Below are 25,162 nucleotides of genomic sequence, written 5' to 3'. Positions count from 1 at the left end.
GGATCCTGGTTCGTGTCCCGGCTGCTCCACTTTTGATCCAGCTCTCTGCTATGGCCTGGGAAAGCAGTAGAAGATGGCCCAAGTCCTTGGGCTCCTGCACCCATGTGGAGACCCAGAAGAAGCTCCTGGCTCCTGGCTTCAGATCAGCCCAGCTCTGGCTGTTGTGGCCATTTGGGGAGTGAACTAGGGGATGGAAGACCTTTCTCTCTGTATCTTACTCTCTGTAACTCTGCATCTCAAATAAATAAATAAATCTTTTTAAAAAAGAAGAAGGAATTAAAAGCTAAATCCAATCATTCACCTGCATTTGTTGGTTTGTCAGGAGAGGCCTCACCTCACTCTATCCTCATCCCTGGGTGATCCCTGCCTCTCTGCCTGCAGGAAGGGTCCGTGGCTGGTGTTAGTAAAATGGTGCCGTCTTATCTGTGGTGACATCTATGCCCCAGGTGCCATCATAGGCTCTGGCCCCATCTTGCGCAGTAAGCTTGGGTCCTAAGCCCCACAGCCCAGCCAGAGGTGTCAGCCCTCCCCCCACCCCAATGGGATTCACTGCTCCTACTTCCCTGCCCCCAGCAAAGGTATCACAAGACCTGCATCCAGCTCACGTGCTCGCTCTCTCCTGACCACTCTCTCTCTGACTCTCTTGCCCTCTCCCCTGGCCCGTCAGCCTACCCCACCCGACAACAACCCTTTCCCTTCACTCCGGCGTTTGGTGTGCTTTGTGGCGGCCTTACAGCTGGGCGTGCGGAGGAAGAGGACGGGGACACAAAGCTGAAGGAGCAGCTGCTTTGACATCTACGGAGCCTGGATGCTGACGCTCCGGCACTGTGGCAAAAGGGGGCCCGGCCCCCCACCCCCGCAAGGGTGTGTGTTCTCATGAGGGCACGCGAATGCCCACGCCACGTGCAGGGCCCCTGGGGAAGCTGTCTTCTCGGCCGACAGCAGACGACAATGCGTAGCCATGGGAAGCTGCTCACGGCCCGCACAGCACTCAGGTGCTGTGATTGCCACCTGCTGAGCCCATGGCAGTGACACACTCGTGTTCCACACCTTGAAAGCATACATCTCCCCGGACAGCTTTTTTTAAACCCGAGAGAAATGCCCTAGCGATACTTACATCTTTATTTCCAAGGTACATCACAAACATGTCCTCGGTGCCTCCGTTTTCTCTCAAGTCAGGTCTTTGGAGAAACAGAGACAGAGATGTGTATCCTTTCAAATCGTCCAGGTCGCTGGGGAGGCGGACCTCCACGCCAGATTTCCCGTTGAATCTCATGGGGACAGTGACCTGGGAGAGGAGTTACGTGGTGTCAGACTTGCTGCGAAGAAAGGGACTGTGCTCGCAGAGGGCGCTGTGCCTTTGTTACCTCCCTCCTCGCTACATAGCCGCCTTTCTCGAGTTGTGATAAGGAGAAGGCAGAAGGAATGTCTCCTAGGCTCGGATTTGACACTCACGAAGCTGTTCCAGGAGCTGGGTAATAAAGCACTCAGGCTTTTCCTGTGCAGTAGCAGTGGTCCCTGGGAAGCACTCTGATGTTTGCACTGGCAGTAGTAATAATCCTAACTCCAGCTCTACCAGGTTCTTGCATAGGTGAGCCAACCTGAGCCAGGGTGCCTGCCTTGTAGAGCACATAGAATACAGCAGACGTATTCTAAAATGTATTTTTAAAGAAACTGAGTGCCATCCAGATATTTCATGATACGGTCACATTTAATACAACCTTTCAGTATTTAAAAGCCAGTGCCTCGGGGTTGGCGCTGTGGTGTAGTTGACTAGGCCCTGTGGCATTGGCATCCCATATGGGTGCGGGTTTGTGTCCTCGTTGCTTCTCTTACAATCTAGCTCTCTGCTTGTGGCCTGGGAAAGCAGTGGAAGATGGTCCAGGGGCTTGGGCCCCTGCACCCATGTGGGAGACCAGAAGAAGCTCTTGGTTCCTGGTTTCAGATAGGCTCAGCTCTGGCTGTTACAGCCATTTGGGGAGTGAAACTGCAGATAGAGGACCTTTTTCCCTGTCTCTCTCTGTCTCAATAAATAATCTTTAAAAAAATTTTAAAAGGAGTGCATATAGGACCCTAAGAGAATGCTTTTTAACAACTTTTTAGTTTGATTTTTTATGTTTTACTTATTTGAGAAGGGGGAGAGAGAGAATGAGCGAGCGTGCTATCTCCTATCAGTTTCCTGAGTGCATCCTGGAAGAAAATCCTTCCTCCTGCCCTCATGAGCTCTAAGGAAGGAAACAGCTTCAGGTCTCTGACATATCAGATAATTGAGGAGGCAAATCTTGCGTAGTTTTAAAGGACAACAGGAAGACATCAACCTTTGTATCCCAAGTAACCAAGAATTAGGGCAAGAAAGACAACCCACTCTTGGGTAAACAGACGTTTTCCTTTCTTGATGAATGTGGTAACTCAGCAAGAATGCCCCGGCTCCTGACACCATGGGAATGCACCCACCTTATTTGCGGCGTCTCTGGCCTGCTGAATCAGCTCTCGTATTCTGTCCACATTGTCAGAGATGTTTCCCAGGGGTAACAGCTGTTGGTTGATACTTTCAATCTTGCTCAGAAGATCAGGCAGTTTTCTGGTTAATTTTTTCACTGAGGGGAAAATTAGAAAATAAAAAATAAGGGGAAGGTGCTATGGCATAGCAGGTAAAGCCACCACTTGCAGTGCCGGCATCACATATGGGTGCTGGTTTGAGTCCCGGCTGCTCCACTTCCAATTCAGCTCTCTGCTATGGCCTGGGAAAGCAGCAGAAGATGGTCCAAATCCTTGGGCTCCTGAACCCACATGAGAGACCCAGAAGAAGCTCGTGGCTCCTGGCTTCAGATCAGCGCAGCTCCAGCTGTTGCGGCCATCTGGGGAGTGAACTAGTGGATGGAAGACCTCTCTCTCTCTCTCTCTCTCTCTCTCTCTGCTTCTCCTCTCTCTGTGTATGTAACTCTGACTTTCAAATAAATAAATAAATCTTTTTTTTAAAAAAGAAAGAAAATAAAAAATAAAATTGTGGCTTGAAACAAGGTTGAATACAGATCCTACTCTTGCTGACCGCACGTGTCAAGTGGCACACTTGGGCCCCACACACTGAACAGAATGGCTCATACTCAGGTCACAGCCTTCCTAAACACACTGTGGGTTAAACTGTGCAATCTAGGTACCACATCGCTGTCTTGATCATGATAGGAAAAGCACATCTTTGTTTTCTGATCCTTCATACCAATCATAATGCAGTACCTCCTGATTCAGGAAGCTGTATTCTCACTCCGTGAACAAGAAAGTCAATAGCACTGCCCATGGATTAAACAAAAGTCCTACCTAGTCCTTCCAACAGAAAGAATGTGTCACACAGAGCTGTTTTCTAAGCTTTCAGTTTCTGAGATCAGACCCTGCTGGGAAGGCATGCATGGAGCAGGAGCACTGTGCCCTGGCCAAAGAACGCCCAATACCTGAGCTATCTGCAGCAGTTAGAGCCTTGTTGAAGTCTTCGCTGCGCGCACTCCCGTAAGTATCCTTAATCCGCTCCACATCTTTCTGGATGGGGTTGAGCCCGTCCAGAACCTCACTTGTGATGTCGTCGGCCTTTCTGACCATGTTCTTTGCACTGTTGATCATCTCATCGATGTCACCTAAAGCATACACAAGTCGGGAGCTGCAGGGATCTAGGATGTTCAAGAAAAGAAGCCAAGTGCTGGGGGCTGGGGACATGCTGACCTCTCTGTATCCCGTGAAGCTCCGCACGCAGAGCCGTGAGGTTGGTGTCTATCAGTTCTTTCTGAACCGTCACCATCTGCAAGGTTTGCTTTAGGTTATTGAGAGCTGGGTTGATTTCTGTAAGAAAACAAAGCACCAAGAGAAAATTACTGTGTGGATTTGGATGCTCCATTGCATTTGGGATCCCCAAAGGGGCCAGTGTCTGCAAAGCATTGAGCAGACTTGTATGCTAGGGATCATCCCAGAGATGCCCAATGTTCATGCCCAGCCCACAGTCCTGGCACCCTCAGGTCACAGAGGCCAAAGGTTCATCAGAGCCTTTGGTAACGGGCTCCTTGGAAATGCACAGGAAGACAGAGAGGGGCTGCAGAACTTAGGGGAGGGCTACGCTTGCATCAGACTGCTCACAGAAGGACGTGTCTGTCTTGAACTCACTACCGTGTCCCAGCACACGGTGTAGTGCCTGGCCTAGACTTAATATTGGAATATACGTGCTGTACAAATCAATGCATCAATGAATGAACGAACAAATGAATTATGCAGAAGGAGTGCTGCTGAGAGCGCCTCCTGCAAGCAGATGTAGACACAGAGTGGGCAGTGTTTGCTTCTGCTCATTTCTAAGCTGACACATTTTACAGCTCCATGAAAGGGAAGAAGCTAGCAGACACGCCTAGCTGATAATGTTGCTATCTTTGGTCTTGGGAAATGATCACACTGATGAGGTATGACTTTACGGTTCCAGGACTGGTTTACATGACAGCCCAAGCACTGAGAAGCACTCACCCTGCATCTAAACGCAAATCTTGCATAGACAGCAGATGTCACGACAGGATACCTTTTAGAAATTAATTATGCATTTGACAGGGAGAGAAAAAGAGGGGGAGAGAGGGATAAGAAGGGAGAGAGGGAAAGAGAGAGAGAGGAAGGGAGGGAGGGGGGAAGGGAGGGAGGGAGAGAGTTCCTATCTGCTGGTTCACTTCTCAAATGCCTGAAACTGCCAGGGCTGGGGCAGGGCCAATCAGGGAGCTGGGAACTCCATTCAGGTCTCCATGAGGGTGACAGGGACCCAACTACTTGAGCCATCATCTGTTGCCTCCCAGTGGTTTGCATTGGCAGGAAGCTGGAATTAGGAGCCAGATCTGAGTACCAAACCCAAGCACGCCAATATTGGTCACAGGCTTCTTCTTGGCGAAACACCAGCCCTCATACCAGGAAATCTTAATTCTCGAAATTTGCTAGGCAAATGACCCTCTGTATCAGCAGATTCCCATGTGTGGATTCAACCAACAATATCTGAGAAAAATAATTGCATCTGTACTGAACAGGTATAGATGTTTTTCTTGTCATTGTTGCTTAAACAATGTAACAACTACTTACAGATAATTTGCATTCTATTAGGTATTGTAAGGAATCCAGAGATGATTTAAAATGTAGCTTAGGTTATGTGCAGATGCTGCTGCATTTGACATAAAAGACCTGAGCAGTCATGGATTCTGGTACCCTCGGGAGTCTGGAACCAAGTCCCTGTGGATACTGAGGGATGATTACACATTCTTTTTGTATTTTATGTTCCATGCCTCTAATTTTTAAAAACAAGAATGGAAGGAAGGAGAGCAGGAAGGAAAGAGGAAGGGGCGGGGGAAGGCAGGTGTTTCCAAGGCCAAAATCCAATCCCCTTGAAAGGCCAAGGAGGCCGAGGGAAGACTGAGGCTCAGCCATGGACGACTACAAGAAATGAGAAACTCGACAGACAGCATATTTCAGAACACAGGAATTCAGTGAGCTTAAATCTGTTTAATTCTTTTCCTTTTAAAGACAAACAGAAGGCTGGCACTGTGGCTTAACAGGCTAATCCTCCGCCTTGCGGCACCGGCACACCGGGTTCTAGTCCCGGTTGGGGCGCTGGATTCTATCCCGGTTGCCCCTCTTCCAGGCCAGCTCTCTGCTGTGGCCCGGGAAGGAAGTGGAGGATGGCCCAAGTGCTTGGGCCCTGCACCCGCAAGGGAGACCAGGAGAAGCACCTGGCTCCTGGATTCGGATCAGCGCGATGCACCAGCCACAGCGGCCATTGGAGGGTGAACCATTGGCAAAAAGGAAGACCTTTCTCTCTGTCTCGCTCTCCTCTCTCTCTCACTATCCACTCTGCCTGTCAAAAAAAAAAAAAAAAAAAAAAAAAAGACAAACAGAAGTCTTCCAAAGATAAAATTTATACTTAAAATAATTCTTATGTTTCCCAGTATTAGCAATTTTGGTTACTTTTAATTGCTAAGACTTTAGGACTTTAAGCAGTTGCTAAATGAGTGATTTTGATAAGTGAGTGAAATAAAATTTTAAAAAACTAAAAATCTTGATAGATTAAATTAATGCTACCTTAAGGTCAGGCCAAAAGAAGCCTGTCACTTTCAAGACATGTTCTAGTTGAGGAAGCTTGAATTAGTGTCACATGTGATGGTGTGGGGCTCTTTACAGTACCGGCGGGATGAACGACGTTGTTAAAATACATCATGGATTTCAAAGCATTGTCCACACTGACACTGAGATCTCAGAGCAGCATTTGCTGCTGGGGCTGCCCGTGTGGGTCCCACAGCTCATTGAAGGCCCCTGACTGTCCCTGTCACCTCCACTTCACCCCAATACCTTGCTGTAGCTTCTTCTTCGTTTTCTTGGCTTCGCTTAGCAGTTGATCACTGTCGGAACTCAGGGCTTTAGCTTTTCTTAGAAGATCTTCCTTTATCACCGTCTGAAAGCAAAGCATTTATCAGCCTTCAGCAAATGCTGTAGCTCAGGAAATACACAGTTAAGCTTACTCATCCTGGCCTGAAACCCTTCATCTTTAGAGGATGACCTTCAAATAGGAGGATAGGGTTGGAGGTAGACAGTGCAATAAAAGACAAGGCTCCAGGTAGACATCTGTGGCTTGGGTAGGTGGTGACACACTGACAGTAGTGTGACACCTGCCTCTCGCTGACACTCGTACAACACTGCCTGCAATGGAGGCAGGGAGCACTTGGCTACTGCTGGGCTTTCCAGCTTTGGTACAGGGTCTTCAATCTTCCCATAAGGCCTGGGTACTCAACTGTGATCTGATATTCTGTCCTTATTTTCAAAACTCAGAATATTATTTGGTGCATAGAAGATCCCAGAGGACTGCAAGAATGCTCAGATTTAAGATCTGATCATCAGGAGCAAAGCTCTCTCTGGTAAATAGTTACTGCTTAAATACAACATTAAAACACCCCTGGTCGGCTGCAGGTTGGAGTATTTATTTAGGTTCAAAATAGGTAATTGATTTGACTTTTACTCAATTTTACAAATAACTTTTTCAGTCTTAAAAGACCCCTATCTGGAGCAAGTTCAAGTCTATTTTATGTAACAAATTCAGGTTTAAAATAATGTTTGCTTATATCCCTCAGTATACTGGGAAAGAGAATAAGAAAGTGAACCATCTGCAGAGTGAATCTGGAGAAGCCACCGGGGCAGGTGCGCACCTGGAGGGCGGACTCAGACGCGCTGCTGGCCTTGTTGGCGGCATCCTCGGCCGCTTTGATGGCGTTGAGGATGTTCTCGTAGGCAGTGGCAGCGTCCACGGCACAGCGCACCAGCTCATCCCCACTGGTGTTCCTCTTGATCCTGGGGGTGGGATGGGGGGTTAGTTCCTCCAGCTGCTCTCCCGCATAGCTTCCCCATTCTCTCGGCAATCAGAGACCAGAGGCAGTGGCCTCCATGGTGCCCGCGGATGCGACTGGGAATCAGCTCCCTCACTGGTGGTCTGGTTCAGACCTGGGCACTGGGTCCCGGGTGGGGCTTCAGCTTTGTCCTCACCACCACCCTGTCCCAGAGACCCAGCCTGCTCACTGGGGACCCGGCTTGGCTCCGGATGGCTCTGTGGAACACGCACCACTGGACCGCCCTGGCCGTACACTCACTCTTCCAACTGCTTCGCCAGCTCCTGTAAAGACTGAGCGTGCTTCTCTGCCTCCTCCACCAGGGATGCTTTGCTGGTGGATCTGGAAAGTTCTCTCACTCTGTCACTTAGTTCTTGTCTTGCTTCATTTAAAGTGGCAGCAACTTTTTCATATTCCTATTGTTTTTACAAGCATACAAAACAGCATGAATTTAAAGACTGTATATGCCATTTTCTCCCAAACTCTCTCATAAACAGTGTTTCCAGAAGGTAACCATGAGGAATTCTATTTTCAAGCCCATTTACCATACCAATTAACCCTTGGTTACTTCACAGAGTGCCACTGATAATATCCCTCTAGGTTTTACCAGAGTCTTGAACATTTTCCTTATAGTATCAGTATATAAGTACAATGTCACCATCAATGTCAAGGTCTACTAAACCAAGGGACCTTTCTATCATATAAAAAGAGCTATCATAAAAGATACTTTCAAAATACTCCCTGGGTTGCTAATACATTTTGTCAATCTTTTATCAAGCCCAAAATGTCATCTATTAATACAGGGATGCTTGATATTCTAAAAAAAAATAGCACTGCAATGTTTTGTGATCACAAAAAGAATTTGCTCATTGCCAACAAAGTAGGGAATGCCATCGTTCACATTCTGGTATATTCTTTTTCATCTAAAAGATGTATAGTCAAGGAGAAAAACAAGGTCATTGCATCTCAGAATTTCCTGGCAATATCGTGAAATATTTTTAGATGTTCTGGAGAGCAGGCAGTGTTCACTACCTTCTGGCTTTTCTCCATCTGCTGTAGCACAATGTTGGTCTGCAGCAAAGAAGAGTCTGCAGTGGCCAGAAACTTGGTGAAGTCACTCTGCAGGGAGCTGGTTTCCTTCACGCGTCTCTGCAGAGAAGAGAGAGGAGATCCGCTTGAGCGGCAGCATACGTTAGCAAAAAGACACGGACACATCTGTCAGAGAACAGCAGAAGGGCTAACTTCTGAGGCAGAGCGTCTTCTTGAACCTGAAGATGGTGTAGACAACTACTGAGTGAAGGGCACACAGGCCCCTGCAGGGTCAAACCGTGTGCCCGCTCGGCATTCCTGGCCCCGCTACACTGGGTGCGAGGCAAGCCAGCCACTGTGGTGGACGTATTCCTGGGCTCCGGTTGGTGGAACAGGTGATGCATTTGAACTCCAGTCAGGACCCACCCTCGGCACACTCTGCACGCCAGCCGCAGTGAGGACAGAGCAGGCACTTGAATGTGAGAACACAGGCCCCAAGAAGGCCAGGCAAGAGGGCTGCCACACACAGCTGCGTCCTGCTCCCTCCCTCCCCTGGCACAGTCAGGGACTTCACACTGCCTCAGGGGGCTTGGAGCACCTTGCTGAGATCCTTTATTTTCATTGACTGACTTGCTCCCTTTTTTTGGATTGGGCCTATGTTACTCAACTCTGATCACGCTATCATTTTATAATCGCTCACGTTTTTGTTGATTTAGCATACGATGTTCACTATCAAAAGCATAAACTCTAAAATTTGAGTTTGAAATTCTGTCATTGTGACTTCAGTAGTGGCTGGACTTCCAGTTCTTACCTATAAAGCAGGTAATGGCTTAAGATCCCTCTGCTGGTGGGTGTGATAATGGCATACACAGATCTAATACAAAGTTATTAATTGAAAATATATCATGTATGTTTGCAATTTACTAATAATTATATAATTTATTATTTATGTATTAAATATTTATTATAATTTATTATATATAATAAATGTATTATTTATTTCACATCTACATGGAACACTATTTCTCCAATACTCTTCCTGCTAGAGGTGAGGCGAAGCTGCTTTCACAGCATGGTCTATGGTCTAAATTCACAATCATTTCTGGTAGCTGAGGCGTAGGGACGACTTAGGTTTTGCATCTAATGCCTCATCCCTGTCTGATCAGGATCTGATGTGGTACAACCAGACACGTGGGCAGGGACCCAGCTGTGCTACTTTAATAACAATAGAGATCCCTGCTCCCTTCATCCTTATCGCTAATGCAGGTGTGGGACCTCAGCTGTCAACTCACCTTGATGGCTTCCAACGTCTCCTCATTGTCTTGGTTGAGGCCAGTGGCCTGCTTTGCTTGGGCAGCTGCCTCCTGCAGCATAGCCCGCAGGTCACCAAGTTTGGCTTCGTATTCGTTTAATGAATCCCACATACTCTTAGCCAGTCCATTGCCATCCTCTTGGTGGGTTGCCAGCCAGTTTCTTATCTGGTTCAGCACTGGAATATATCACATTATGTTTTTCTCTTGAGAGATGAATATAATGAAGTTAAGTTATAAAGACTACAGAAGGAGCATTGAGTTTCTGCTCATTTCATGATTTCCCTTGAACTTTTGAGTGAATTAGGAACTAAACTGACACTTATGCAGACCTACTATGTGCACAGCATGCATTGCCTCATATAGCTTCCACAGCCACACAGACAGCAATCATCACTCTCCTGTTTCAGAAATGGAGGTCTCTAGAAAGCAGGGGATCAACTCAATTTCCATGACCAGTCAGACTTGGAACTTGAACTTCAGAGTATGCTCCTTCTACCAGGAATACTACCTCCCTACCGTGAAAGGCTGAGACTGATATATTTGAACAATACAAATGTGATTAGAAAACTATGATATATGTATACATATATCAACTACTGAAGCATCAGTTTACCCCAGGATAAAAATTTGCAGTGAGCTAATCTGAGGGTACTTCAAGAAGTTAATGGAAAAGGGAGTCAAAATATAAGCTTATCTTGGTGCAAAAAATGCTGAAATCCATGCATGGTTTTTACATAATAAGCATATTTCATATGCTTGAAGACTCCTTATATTTCTAAGTTTTGAGCTAATGAGGCATTTTCTCTTATCAAAACCTTTAGATATATTCACTTAACTTATAGAATATCCACCTTTTTGTAATAGTAATACTAATATTGACTTGTGATTCAAAAATCTGTTTTTAAGATGACAAAACAATACGATGAGAAAACTGGAATGAGATGAATGAATGAATGTCAGAGAATCAAAATGAAGTTAGAAAGGAAAAAGGTATCACTATAAAACTCATGGGAGAAGAACTTGTTTAACTGCATGATGAGTAAGGTATTTTCTACAGCCTCTTGGTCACTTAGAGAAAATACTCTTGGTCTCCAGGGGGCGCTACCTGTTATCATCATGTGACACTGTAACAGTAATATTTGCTGAAGTGAGGAGACCTTCCACCTGCAACTGGGAACTCCTTCTTATACTTTGCACATCATATTTCAAACCAATTAGAGTGGACTGGGTGTAAGGATTTGAAGTCTCCAAGGGTGGGTATCTGATACAGCAGTCAAAGCAGCAGCTGGGATGCCAGCATCCCATATCAGAGTGCCCGGATTCAAGTCCTGATTCTGCTCTCATTCCAGCTCCCTGTTAATGCACACCCTGGGAGGCTACCGCTGATGGCTCAATTACATAGGTCCCTGCAACCCTCGCTGTTGACCTAGACTGTTTCTAGCCACCAGCTTCAACCTGCACCAAATGGAAGCAAACCAGAGGATAAGAGGTTTTCGTCTGTCTCTGCCTTACAATAAATAAGAATCAAAATTTTTAATATATAGATTTATATACATTGGGGCATCCTTACAGAGCTGAGCCTCTCTCTTTGCGGCTTCTGCTTCTCTCAGGTGCTTTCCAAAATCCCGGTTCCGCAGCTCCCTCATCATGCGCTCAGCCTCAGCCAGCTCCCTAGAAAAATCTCCCGAAGGCAAGTAGTTTCCGTCTCCGTTTGCCCCCGAGATCTGCTTCAGGAGAACTGGAAAACAATGTGCAGTTGATTAAACTGGGAATTTGGGGCTCCAGTAAACTATTAGGAAAAAAAAAAAAAGGCAGGAACGTTGATGGAGGTTTCATATTAGTTTTTGGTAGCGCTACAGGATCTTTGTCGTAATACTGAACTCTTACAGGGAAAGTCTCCCAGCGCACAACAGGGCTAGGTAAGAACAAGAGAACTATTTCACTGGGTTGGGTGACTCTGCTTACTGTGCACGTTCCGGATGACGCTTTGAATCTTCGTGTCCAGCTCTTTTGCTCTTTGGGTTGTCTGATCAAGATTGTTATAGAACGTTTGTGCTTTTCTGGAATTTAGTTGAGCCTAGAGGAATAATAGATTAATAAGCAGTATCTTAAGAGGATGGAGGAAAAAACAAAACATATTTTAAAAGTAAGAAGAAAAAAGTCAAGGTGATTAACACCTTACCTTTTCTTGCAGAGTTTCAAATTCACCATTCAAATTACTCAGTTCCTTCTCCAGGCCGTCTATTTTGGATCCATGACTTGAAATGGCAGAGCGGTAGTTGAGCAACCGATTCTGAAAGTAAAACCCTACGTGAACCTCACTTTGGCCTAGACACTTTGCCTAAATCCCACCAAATCTGGTAGAGGTGGCAACAAAACGAAAACATTTATTGAGCAAGACTGATGCCTGGTCCACAGCAGAAATGGATTCTGTGAAGTAGAATACATGGAGAATCCTCTCTCTAATGTCAATTGAGATGAAGTAAATTGTACAGCTGTTACATTGCTGCTTTATATTTGTAAAATGTAAAATCTGTGAGGAGATCAAACATACTTTACTTGAATTAGTGACCCATTATAGACAGGAGGGGGATGCTACTTACCTGATTATTCATTTCCAGGTTCTATAACAAATGAAGTTTTTAAAAAGCTAGGGTTAAGCTGGCAATACGAAAAACCTGTGGTTAACCTGATATGCTACTTTATGTACCTGATAGTTACCTCTGGCTACTTTATTGAAAGTACATTGGGTTCAAATAATCCAATCTGACAGAGCTGGAGAGGAAGTCACAGCTCATGGGGTGGAGAACACCTGATGTCACAGAAGCCCAAAGGAGCTGAGTGACTTCACCATGGCTGTGCAGCTGGCAATGGCTGCTTCCGAACCGGTTGCAGGTCCCTGTCCTTGTCGGAAGACTAAATTGCCTCATTGCTTTGAGAGGGTGATATTGCTGCATATAATACCTGCAGCAGTGATTATTTTCAAGACTTTAGGAAAAAAGTGTTAATATCTTGAAAAAGTTGACAAGATAAAAATGATACTACTATGCTCTCCATTTCTATGTCAGAGCCACAAGCCTAGGTGCCAAGCCCAGGTCTCGGAGCCCCCTAACCCTTGTCCCCTTCTGCAGTCACTTGGGGATTGTTACGGTAAGCTGTAGGGTGGGTTTTGGTGCTAAGTGAATTAGCATGTTCTAAAATGCCACATACCTGAGCAATCAAAAATGTCTGTTCCTGTCTCACACTCGCTCCTACAGAGTTATCAGTGTTTGTGTAATGTAGCAAGAAGATAATTTCATTTGAATTCTACTAATTATAATAGACACTGAGGCACATCACCCTAAGGAAGTGTTAGTAGAACACTTAAGAGGAGTCTTGGGTGAAGCACAGGCTTGATTTTGAATTCTTCTAGAACCACTATGTATTACCTGCACGATTCTAGGCAACGTACTTAGCCTTCTCCATGTGTGCTAAACCTCACAGGGAGGTGGCGAGGCTCACAGAAAGCAGCTTAGAGCAGAGCCCCACACAGAGCACACGTGCAGGAAAGTGCAGGGCTGCATCAAAGAATCAGAGCAACGCAGTCATTCGTTCTCAAGGCGTAAAGGCTTGCTTTTCTCTCACCTCTTTATCAAGTCCATAAACCATGGACTAAAATTACCCTGAAGGTATTAAAAAGAGCCATTTTTCTAGAATGGTCTTTCTGTTCTACACTCACATACAGCCACTAGACTCAGCCTTCCTCCCAAACACACTTCACTAAACTTTCCCAAGGCCTCTTCCGCTGTGTCTGCTCTAGGTTTTATCTCATCTATCGAAGTCTCCAACATCCATGAGTATACTTTATCCCTTCTATCATTTTCAATTGGATCTCTTATGACTACCTCATCTTGTTTGATTTCTGGTGGGTTCCTAACCCCTCAATTGTCCTACTTTCCCTTCTTTCTAATGGATACTATTTTCCAAAGGAATGTTCTGATTGTCCTCCTCTTCCTTCTGTCTGAAGTGAACCCATGTCTTGGCGGCTGCTTTGGTTGGGTGTCTTTTCCACCATTGTTTATCTGTTGAATAAATGTTTGCAGGCTCGTACTGTGAGTGGAGGGTTCCCCTCTCTCTATCTCCTTGGCCTATCTGGTGATCCTGTGAGTAACACTTAGAAGTGTTAGCTCTCTGTATTCGTGAGTATGAGTAATTTCTGCCAGTGTAACTGAGTCTTCATTTGGACAAGAGAAAGAAGGAAAACAGCCCCTCCTGGAGCCATCAGTGGAATCAGCTTCTCCCCTTCTCCTACACATACCTGCAGCCTCCTGGAGCCATCAGTGGAATCAGGCTCTCCCCTTCTCCTACACATACCTGCAGCCTCCTCCCACCACCAGGGCTCCACTCTGGGCCCCCAGGTCATTTACCCTCAGCTCCTTGACTTGGGTCTCCAGGTGCCTCATCTGCTCCAGAGCACCTGTGCTGGCGCGCAGACCCTGCAGCTGCGACTTGACCATCTGGAGCTCCTCACCCATCGTGGCCAGGTCATTCAGGAGGGTCATCACGCAGCTGTCACAATCTGCAGGGGCCACAGTCAAAGGCAAAAGTGCTGCAGGCTACAACTGCAGGCAGGCAAGGAGGGCACGAGGGCTGGGCAGCCCAGTTCACATGCACACAGATGGCTGCAGGCAGAAACCACAAGGCTGGCCTTCTCAGGGGGTACAGATTGTAAGAAAAGCAGAGCCCTAGACACGGGGAGCCTTTGAAAACACAAGGAGGGCTCTGTGCAACGTACGGCTTATTTTGTATTAGGGGAAAATAATAAATCACTTTTGTTTGTGGAGTCCTTGCTACTTGACCAGGCATTGTGGTGGGCATTTACAAGCATTTTCCTTGTAGTCCTATGAGCTAGATTTAGTTATTACAGGTTGAGTATCCTTATCCAAAATGCTTGGGACCAAGTGTTCTGGATTTTGGAATAGTTGCATATATATAATATTTGGGGGATAGGGGCCAAATCTAAACATGAAATTTATCTCTGTCTATGCACTTTATATACATTTAAATAACTTTGTGCATGAAACAAAATTTTATAATGTGCAATTTTTCACTATGGTATTTTGTCAGTGCTCCCAAAGTCCCAGATTCTAGAGAACTGGGGGTTTTGCAGTTTTGCATTTTTGGATTAAGGGCACTCAGGCTGTGGCCTGTTTTACAGATGATGAGGAAATAGCTTGGAGAAGTAATGGCTGCTTGCTGCAAGTCAGCTGGTGGCTAACACAGGCTGGATTTGACCTCAAGTTATGCTCTTCCCGTCTCCTTCCACCGTCACGTTCCCAGATTGGACACCACATGTCCAGCGTGGGTCTCACAGATCTTAAACTAAGCTTCCCAAAGTGGACTGGGGTAAGGGCTTCCTTTTCTCACCATCACATTCTTCTGTCGGGCTGCTGTCTTTGAGTTCTTGGTTCTGGTTGATGCAATCTGAAATCAGAAAAGAACCAAAGCAGATACTCACTCTTGTTCTGTTTGTTAGCCTGGTTTTTAGGGAAGTTTATTTTGGAAGAATTTCTTCATCCAATCATTCAAGAGCACTGCTGGCTTGCTCTTTTCCCTCCCTCCCCTGCGCCATTGCTCAGGGAACTTCTTATCTCCCAGCAGGCTTGCTGCTGGGATTTCTTCTGTGGCCTTCGTGCTTGTACATTCCTTTTCTTCTACACCAAGGTGCCTCTCTGTAAAGGGCCATGCTTTTATAATCAAAGAAATCTCCTAACCATTAGCATTAGGCTTTATTCATTGCATAGCCTCCTCCAAGTTCACGCTTCTTCCAATATCATCCAAGTACACTGAACAAACCTTCATTGAGTACCTTTGTGCATACACTGTGGGATGGGGCCTTGTGCTAAGTGCAAGAAATACAAAGGTAACAAGACAAAACCCCTAGTGCCCTGTGGCTGAACAGTCCCACGATTCAACAGATGCTGTGTAGGGACAGGCACACACACATCAGCTGGGTGTTGAGGTTCTCAGCTATAGTCGGGAAGGCCTTGTGTCATCCTTGGATACTTTCTCCTTCTACCACTTCTATTCTTTCCCCCACTACATACTAACATGCCCTCTCTCCTCCCTCCACAAAATTATCTACCTTTGCCACAGCAAAACTTTAAGTGTGAAATTCTCATAAACATGAATCTTTTGCATTTTGAATGTGTCATGGAGGCACTGGCTATCCTCCCTAACTTTGTGTCATCTGAAAACCAGGCAGGCATGCCTTCTGTCACTCCATCCAAGTCACAATTGTTGAACAACATGGAGCCAAGGATGCAGTCTGGACAACAATAAATGTCCATTCTAGCCAGGCCTTTATCCATTTACCCTGTATTCCTTCAGAAATGATCACTCAGATTGATTCCACACGTGTGGGTTTAGTTCTTCATCTTGTCCACTAACTAAAAGAGATTTATCTAAGGGTACACACATTGCATTTTCCTGAAAAATCATATTAATATTCTCCAAGAGGGAAAAGGTTAGCTCTCCTTTTTGCTTTGAGTTGCCCCTGATGAGCGCATAGCAACCTCCAGTAATTCTCATTCCCTTGGTATGTAAAAAGCATACCCATACCCCCAACGCCTGTATTGCCACAGGAGTATTTTGACTTATTTAGATGCACTCATGAAGATAGATGAGGTGACAATACCCTGCTATGTCAAAGGAAAATCTCAGCAAATATCACCAAATGTAGGGTCTGACATTATTTTAGCTTTAATTAGTTGGGTTTAGGAAACAATTTACTTTAAAACGTCCTCCCAACTGCAGTAAGTTATTTTCCACAAATGTAAATGCCAGCTAAGCACTCCCAGAGTTTTCAAAACAAGGGGCAATTTGTCAGCTGGGATTGTGTACTATACTTCCTGAAGACATGGGCTTGGCTTCTTAGCCTGTTGTTTTATACCAGTCTCATAAATGCAGGTTAGCAAAGGTGTGTGTGGATCTTACCTCCCGTCACGGGGTCACAATTGCCCAACTGGCCATTGCTGTTACAATTGCATGGTTGGCAGCTACCTCCAAATTTCTGGGGATTCCCAAAATATCCTGGTGCACACCTATACAAACAGAAAGGAGGAGAAAGATACAAAGAAATCCTTTTTTATCCTACCCAATTCCCTCAACTTTTAGCTTCCTGTTTGGGCCATGGTGACCCTATGGGAGGAAGACTGACACTACCTTGCAAGAAAGTGTCTCCCTGGCAATTTAACATTAAAATGCTGTTTAACACAAGAGTGAGCCTGGTGAGGGCAGGAGGCAGGCGGGGATTGCTCCTCTCCTTCCCTCAAACACCATCATGGCTAAATAGCAGATGAACAAAACGCACATGGGGGCCAATGGTTTGACCCATATGGAAATCAAGAGTGGTTGAAGTTCACGTGAGACTTACATTCCTGAAGATCTAACACACATGTTGTTTGATCCAAGGCTAACTTCCTTATAGAAACAAATGTAAAGGTTCATATAATTTCATGTTTTGCACGAATATTTTCTTTTTATCTTCCTATTGTATTATTTCAAGCCTGCATAGTTCCTCTTTGCACCAGTTGCTGCAGGTGCATATATAATGAGCCTGAGCCACTGGGAGTGCTGCTGCCATTGTCCTAAAGGTACTCTAGATAATTCAGTGGCGAGCACTTAATTCCTGACTTCCAGGTCTGAACATCGTATTTCCTGGATTCTTAGAGTCTGTTTTTTAAAAAATAAAACAAATGCATGTTAATGTTTCTGGAGTTGGGGTATCAATGTCCATGAGCAAATTTCTATTCCCTGCCCGTCATTCCCAAATTGTCCTTAAATTGATGTTTGATGTATTATCATCAACAGAACTGATAGAATCAAGGGCATATAGGATTTAACCTTTTCCCCAAATTTAAAACTTTGCATCAAAAACTGTTAGGCAATTTTAATGCACTTTAGTGATGACTACAATAGTGATGTAATGGAAGGGATGTGGGCTTCGGATCAGGAAGGTTTGGCTGGACCCCTGCCTCCACACTTAGTGGTGTGATACTGGGCTATTTTCACAACCCTTGAACTTCAGTTTCTTCATCAATTTTCCCCCATGAAAATATGAGTTCCAAAAAGACATTTTTTGGTTGTTTTTCTCACTGATATATGCCTAGGTGCCAGATAATCATTTGCTGAATGAATGAAAGAATACATAATAGCTACAGAGGTGTAAGGCTACAAAAGGTAATGCAGTAAAAACCTAGCACAATGTCTACACATAATAGATATTCAATAAAGGGTAGCTATCAATATAAGACATGATCAAATATTCATCTTATAATAGGTATCACTGGGAATTATTACATTTCAGAAAGTAGAAAGGAAACAGAAAACCCTGTGCTCCCTAATTAGTAAAAAGGTTACTGGGTGGGGGGCAGTGCTGTGGCATAGTAGGTTAAGCCTCTGTCTGTGGTGCCAGTATCCCCTATGGGGGATGTTACACTAAGTTTGGCCTAAGAATGCCTCCATACTTGAGTCCTTACATAATGAACTGCGACCTTAGTCCATAGACTAACTGAAAGCTGTTTCACATAGGAGCATGCTTTTGTAACAAATAGCTGAGTCCCAGCCAATCAGCAGCCAGATTTCAATCACAGGTGGCCAAGATCAGACCATGTTCAAACAGGGCAGACACCCAATGGTAACCAATTGAGCTGTTTTCGTACCTCCCTTCCATCTTCGGTCCATCAGTGCTGTCTCCCCACGTTCTGGAGTGGAGCGCTCTGAACCTCTCCAGGTTCTGGGTGCTGCTGGGTTTGTTAATTATTATTTGCTCAATTACAAGCTGCTAAATCTAATTTGTCTCAAGTTTTTATTTGGACATTGGGCACTGCCATGATATTATTGAAACAGAAAGAGACTACTAACATAAAAATTGGATGAGATAATCAAGCAAAGTAAAATAGGAGTCTCCTGTTGCCTTTTTTTTTTAAAGTCCATGCACATAGAATTGATCTGCAAGAATTCCCAGCAGGGCTGGTGTTGTGGCATAACAGGTAAAGCCACCACCTGCAGTGCCAGCATCCCATATAAGCACTGGTTCGAGACCCGGCTGCTCCACTTCCAATCCAGCTCTTTGCTATGGCCTGGGAAAGCAGTAGAAGATGGCCCAAGTCCTTGGGTCCTGCCACCCGTGTGGGAGACTTGGAGGAAGCTCCTGGCTCCTGCTTCAGAACAGCACAGCTCTGGCCACTGCAGCCAATTGGGGAGTGAAGCAGCAGATGGAATATATATATATATATATATCTCCCTCTGTCTCTCTTTCTCTCTTTGTGTAACTGTGACTTTCAAGTAAAATAAATATATCTTAAAAAAAAAGAATACCCAGCAAGCTTTCAACAATGGTTTTCTGTGGGTAAAGTGACTTGAATGGGACCGAATGTGAACACATACAAGTGCACAGGGCCCTGGAGGGGTGTGAAGGGACTCAGTGTTTCTCTGCTCAGCATTATTGTATCATTTTTATGATTAACATGGGTTAATTGTATTCTAAAATTTTTGTAAATTTTAAGATATCTTGAAAATATTGTAAGAATATAATTCATTTCTTGTTACTTTCACAAACACATTTTTCCCCACTAGACTCTAAGCACTTTTATTTCATGATACTCAGCAGTGCCCTATGCAAAGCAGCTGAACAAGAAAACATGACCATGAAGACTACAGCTTGGCTTCACGGCCCTCGATAACTGTTTTTACATTTTTCCACTCTACTGTCTATCCTTTCGTTTCACAAATATTACTAAACAATACCATACCATCACCAGCGGTGGCTGCTTTGCCTCGGTTTCTTTTCGCTGGTGGAGTAGTGAATTATTGTTCAGAGAGATGAAAGTGGGGACAAACCAAGGTTCATTGAAATATGCTCAGAAGCAGGCATGGGCCAGTAGAGAGAGCGCATGGCAGCCTCTTCCTGGCTTGAGGAACAGTAACTGGTGATGTGGCTGCGATGCTCACGACTGGCACTTTTGACCGACACCTGGGAACTGCACACCTTGACCTCACTTTATATGTGGCTTCCCAGCACGTACTGGGAATGGCCCCAGTGCGGGGGTGGAGGTGGGGCACAAAACCACAATGCTAATTATATTATAATGATCTAATGATCATATAATGAAGTAAGGTTGCTCCGGTGTAAACTGTTTCCTACTGAGCATGTGCCCTAACTAGAAGTTTCTGGTCTGGCTGAGTTCCTGTTTTATCAGAACACTTTAGCCACAAGCTAAACTGCCAAGTGGGTGGTCTTGGGTGGCTCCCAGCAGACAGCAGGGCCCCTGGCCCCCTCCCCAGTCACTCCAGCTTAACCATCTACCTGACAACACAAGGCACCAGGATTCAGAAACAAACAGAATGCATACTGTCCTGGAAAGCATTCCAAATACAGTTGTGGGGCATGCCGGGCAATCTGGGGTGGTGGGTGTTTGTGTGCAGAAGTCTATGGAGCTGCATGTGCGCACAGGTAAGTTGGGATGTGTACACATGGGAGGCGGGGTACGCAGGAATGAGTCTCCACGGGGAAGGAGAACAACCATGGGGGAGGGGGATGAATCAGGTTGGGCGGAGGGGATGTGGAAAGTGGGGGAGGGCAGCAGGGATGATGTGTAAGGGGGCTGGGGTACACAGGTGGGTGTTGGGTGGTGCACAGGGCCATGTGTGGTGTGTCCCTGTGTCGGGCCTCACTCTCAGCTTTCTGACACACACAAGCAAGAAAGAGTAGGACGTTAATGATTCGCTAAGTGAGCTGTCTTGTATTTGTTCCAGGACACCTTTCTCCAGCCTTCAGGATTACTAGCCCCACCCCTAGCTCAGAGCCAGCACCCAGCAGGGCCCCACCCACTGCCCAGGTGCCCTGCCCTGCCCACCCCCACCTGTGGGGGAAAGGGGAAGGCGCACCCACCTCTCACACTGAGTTCCTGCGTACCCGGGTTTGCAGGAGCACCTCACGTCCCCCTCATTCACGACACAGCCGGTGGCAAAGCTGTAAGAAGACAGAAAAAGGTCTCCGTGAAAACAGACATCTGTGAGCCTCTGCTCACAGCTGTCCACCCCAGGGGCTGGTGGGGTGCGAAGGGAAAATTGAAAGCTAGGAGTTCGCTCCTTTTTGTGCAAAGAAAATGTTGCCCATTGAGACTTGTAGAGATAATGATGAATTATTTCAGCTGACACTGGGCAAATCGTGGCGCACAGGACTCAAGGCATTCATTTCATTTCTGGCTTGGAGAAATGCATTCCTTCCCTTAAGACAGAGCGAAGTAACTCTCTGCAGAAGAGATGATTACAACAGCACTTTTCCAGGAGCAGCAAGCAAGGAAGAAAACAAGTCGAGGCAGAAAGAAGAACAGAGAGCTCTGATTCTTCTAAAAATTCGTCTCCTTGTTTATGAGTGGTTTTATATCGTGCATGTAAATTGCCTTCTGGGAAGAAAAGCTGCTGGTGTGGGGGGGTGCCTGGGCTCGTGGTGCCCAGAACGGAGCACAGGGCCGGCTTGCCTGCCTTGGTATTTCTGTGGTGATTTGTATATTTTTCCAGACCACGTTGTAGAATTTTGATCCCTTTGCTTTTAGCTCTAAACCAGGGGGTGAGGAATTTTTTTTTTTTTTGGCCGGGGGCCATTTGGATATATATATATATATTTTTTTTTTTCTTCTGACAGGCTTAGACAGTGAGAGAGAGAGAGACAGAGAGAAAGGTCTTCCTGCTGTTGGTTTATCCCCCAAATGGCCGCTACGGCCGGTGCTGCGCCGATCCGAAGCTAGGAGCCAGGTGCTTCCTCCTGGTCTCCCACGCGGGTGCAGGGCCCAAGCACTTGGGCCATCCTCCATTGCCATCCTGGGCCACAGCGGAGAGCTGGACTGGAAGAGGAGCAACCAGGACAGAATCCAGCGCTCCAACAAGGACTAGAACCCGGGGTGCCGACGCCGCAGGCGGAGGATTAGCCTAGTGAGCCATGGCGCCGGCCCATTTGGATATTTCTAACATCATTTGCCGGCCCTACAAAATGACAAACTTAAAAATGAACCTGCTATGGAGTTATGGAATTTCAAGTCCCGTCTGGGGTTGCCTTGGCAGGGCCAGACCAAATGATCTCACAGGTCTCATGCAGCCAGTGGGCTGGACCCTCCCCACCCCTGCTCCAAACTCACATAGAGTGAGGAGTGAGAAGCAGTTTTTTTTTTTTTTTTTACAAAAAGACCATGAAAAACCTTTGTTGCTTTGTGAAGTGTCTGAGCCTGTCCGTTGACCCTGCCACTGTCACACACCTGAGGGTGGAAGCTGGGAAGGGACTTCATACTGGGAAGTCCCATGAGACGGATGTCACCTCTAGGGGACAGCTAGCAACCAGCAGCCGTGCAAGGCTTCAGTATAGCTGGAAGGAGTCTCGGGTGAGCCGAGGGTTTTCTTGCTCAACCCGAGCAACCGCGTGCCCCTTTAACTTCACGGAAGCCAACAACACGCTCTGCAACCAAAAATGGGAAGCTTTTGGCAAGCACCCCGTGGAAATCTTGCTGCCTTCTGCTCTTGCCAGCGCTGTTCCAACAAGTCTGGGCAAGCATCAGGTGATAGATCCCTCCACAAATGCAGCTGCAGGACTGGACAGGCTGTGGCGGATCAAACACCAGAGAGCAAAGCTGGGTGAGCATCCCAGAAATGCAACTACAGGTAGCTCTGCTGGGCACTGACTTCTGGCGACCAGAGCCTTGGCCAGCCTGACGACGGGCTGCTAACAGGGCTGCTTCCGGGGCTCACCCTTGTCTCTGACCTTGTCCACTACGGGACCTGATTCTCACACCGACCCTTGCTTCCTTCAGTTGTCTTCCTTGTGGTTCTGTGCTTGGATCCCACAGCAAATGTATTGTGATGAGCAAGAATAGGAAAAGGTCCCAAGTCCAAGGAGAACACAGACTGCCGTGAGAATACACTGGTGGCTTCCCACCCACCTAGTCTTATCGGCTACACTGGAGCCTGAAGGACAGCTCCGATCACATCACTCAGGGCTTGGGCACTGTCCCCAAGGCTCCACAATACAGAGGACCCAATCCAAATGCCATGCTATGCTTTCTAAGTCTCAAGATCTGAGCCTGGGCTGTCCGCTGCTCTCCTCTCCCACTCTGGCCCCTCACCTTCTCATCTCTGAACACATCTTCCCGGGGCCTTTCCCTTCTGCACCAGCCTTGTGTGAGAGCCCCTGGCTAAGACGGAAGGTTGGCTCACTCCATCCCCTCATTCGGGCCCCTGCTCAACATCTTCTGGAGGCCTGCTGTGGTGCACACTCAGAAAATCACTGTGTAACTATGAGCGACTAGCAAAAAGAAGAGGAAAAGGAAAAGGCCAGAGAAGCACAACTTGAGAGGCTACTTCTACTTGTTGTGGTTTTTAAAACGTAAGGGCCTTATGGAGCTATCACTCACTGTACAATTCACCCATGTACGGTGTATGACTCTATGGCCTAGCACTGTCATAGAATTGTACAACCATCACCACGGTCCATTTTAGACCACATGCACCACCCTGAGAAGCAGGCTTGCAACGTCAGCAGGCACTTGCCATCTCCACCACTGTCCCTCTCCCCTCGCCCAGACCCGGGCAACCGCCAAGCTACTTCCGGTCTCTACAGCTCTTTCTCAAGCATGGGCAGTACCTGTTGGTGTGAGGACACGGGCAGGCACTACAGTGTCCGAGGACGGCGTTCCCATAGTAACCCTCCTTGCAGCGCTCACAGTGGTCCCCCGCGGTGTTATGCTGACAGTTCTTGGGACAGACAAGCACAACAGTTACTTGCAACCTGGGACATCAAGGGCTTTGGAGGTCACTGCAATGCTACCCACATGATTATAACTCAGGTCCTCTGACTCTGCACAGTGACGTCGGGTTGCTAACCAGCAATAGCTCCCGTCTATCAGATCACAGGGACGGTGCCTTTTCATCAGGTGTTCAGGTCGCCTGATGCAGTGGACACAGCTGTGTCCCAACTCCACTCTCACGTCTCACAGCTGTGCAGTTGTGAGCACGTTCCTTCACTGAGCTCTGTAGTTTTTTTTTTTTATATAAACCAATTTTGCTGACTGTAGACTCACACACAATTGTAATTTTCTTAAATGCACAGTTAGCAAAATGCTCACTTTCCAAAAGTGTTGGGAAGATTTTAAAAGTAAAGTATACCAGGTCTGGGGGGAAACATCGATTCTTTTCCCTCTTCCCTTTAGAACTGCTTCTATGAAAAGTAACTTCATTTTCCTTTATTTCCCTTAACATTGATATACTGAAGAGCAATAACATGGAAATAAGTTTTTAAACCACAGAATTTGTGAAAATAAAACCTTGCATAGTTTTTGAAGAAATCACTCAACTTATGTCCCAAAGAAGCAAGAAATGAATTTTACTGAGGCATTTTATTTATGTAAACCCAATTATCTTCATGCCAAAGACAATGTCTAGTGAGAGTTGTTTGGGAAAGTGTTTAAACAATGCAACTTTGCAACCAAGCATTCTATTGAGCCAAAGCCTAATGGGCTGTGTTGAATTAATTCATTATGTGGAATTTTTGATCTGCTAATACCTGCTGTGGCTTTGATACTAAAGATCTACATGGACAAAACCATACAGAAAATCTCCCCCTGCTGTGGACATTTGATCATTCATAGATACTATGCATTAATGGACATGGGATGAGTATGATCTTCAAAATCTGCTGATGAATTTTACCTCTGTATGCAGAAGTAGTTCTTGAGTAGGAAACTTTACGGGGTATGAATTTTAAAGCAATGTCGGAAGCCAGACAATATCCACACGTATCACAAGTGGATCTGTTTTGCTCAGTTTAAACAAACCTGTCCTCCAGGAACCACTGAGTAACAGAATTATACAGAAACTGTGATGCTAGTATGGCGCAGTTTCATATTTTTTTCTGGATAGAAAATGATGCAATAAACACACAGGATTGGGAAGCTTAGAAAACGAGGAGGGTCTTTACAGCAGGATGCTGCTCACACATTCACTTTGATCACCACCAGAGAGAACCGCCTGTGCCCAGTTCTCACCCTGTGGTTTGTCGGGGAGCTCTGGCTGGGGCAGATGACACACCACTGCTACCTGCATCTGTCCTTGGCTCAGGCGCCCTGAGTCTCTCTTAAAACATCCACCCTTTCCAACTGATCATTTACCTTTCCCCTTTACCTTGCTTTTTTTTTTTTTTTTCTTAAAACCAAATGACAATTTCAAAGGAGAACATGCCTGCACGTTTGTGTTTAAGTTCTATGTCTACTGTCTCTGGAGCTGGAAACAGGGGAGGAACAAGAACGTGGAGAAGCAAGGGTTGCATTGGGGACACCTCATGCAACTGAAAACACTCAGAGCACCGGCTGTCCTCAGGCAGGAAAGGGGAGGAGGGGCTCAGGCCTGTGTTGCTTA

At 46.1% G+C, this 25,162-nt stretch overlaps 1 protein-coding gene across 1 annotated transcript in view; it reads right to left on the bottom strand.

Annotated features, from left to right (window-relative positions):
- The window catches only part of LOC133767194 (laminin subunit alpha-3-like), a 70,395-nt gene that overhangs the window by 39,684 nt on the left and 5,549 nt on the right, over positions 1–25,162 (bottom strand). The window contains exons 3-19 of the mRNA XM_062201478.1: positions 23,394–23,503; positions 20,652–20,732; positions 16,694–16,800; positions 15,125–15,181; positions 14,125–14,276; positions 11,901–12,011; positions 11,684–11,795; positions 11,289–11,456; positions 9,698–9,894; positions 8,409–8,525; positions 7,638–7,792; positions 7,200–7,341; positions 6,349–6,451; positions 3,712–3,828; positions 3,447–3,626; positions 2,455–2,597; positions 1,118–1,288 (exon numbers count right to left, since the gene is read on the bottom strand). Coding sequence (XP_062057462.1) covers positions 1,118–1,288; positions 2,455–2,597; positions 3,447–3,626; positions 3,712–3,828; positions 6,349–6,451; positions 7,200–7,341; positions 7,638–7,792; positions 8,409–8,525; positions 9,698–9,894; positions 11,289–11,456; positions 11,684–11,795; positions 11,901–12,011; positions 14,125–14,276; positions 15,125–15,181; positions 16,694–16,800; positions 20,652–20,732; positions 23,394–23,503 — 2,223 coding nt within the window. The remainder of the gene's footprint in view (positions 1–1,117; positions 1,289–2,454; positions 2,598–3,446; positions 3,627–3,711; positions 3,829–6,348; positions 6,452–7,199; positions 7,342–7,637; positions 7,793–8,408; positions 8,526–9,697; positions 9,895–11,288; positions 11,457–11,683; positions 11,796–11,900; positions 12,012–14,124; positions 14,277–15,124; positions 15,182–16,693; positions 16,801–20,651; positions 20,733–23,393; positions 23,504–25,162) is intronic.

This window comes from Lepus europaeus, chromosome 9 (genome assembly GCF_033115175.1).
Source record: "Lepus europaeus isolate LE1 chromosome 9, mLepTim1.pri, whole genome shotgun sequence".
Classification (NCBI taxonomy): Eukaryota; Metazoa; Chordata; class Mammalia; order Lagomorpha; family Leporidae; genus Lepus; species Lepus europaeus.
Note: the sequence above shows the minus strand (reverse complement) of the source record. Positions and strands in the feature narration are given on the sequence as shown.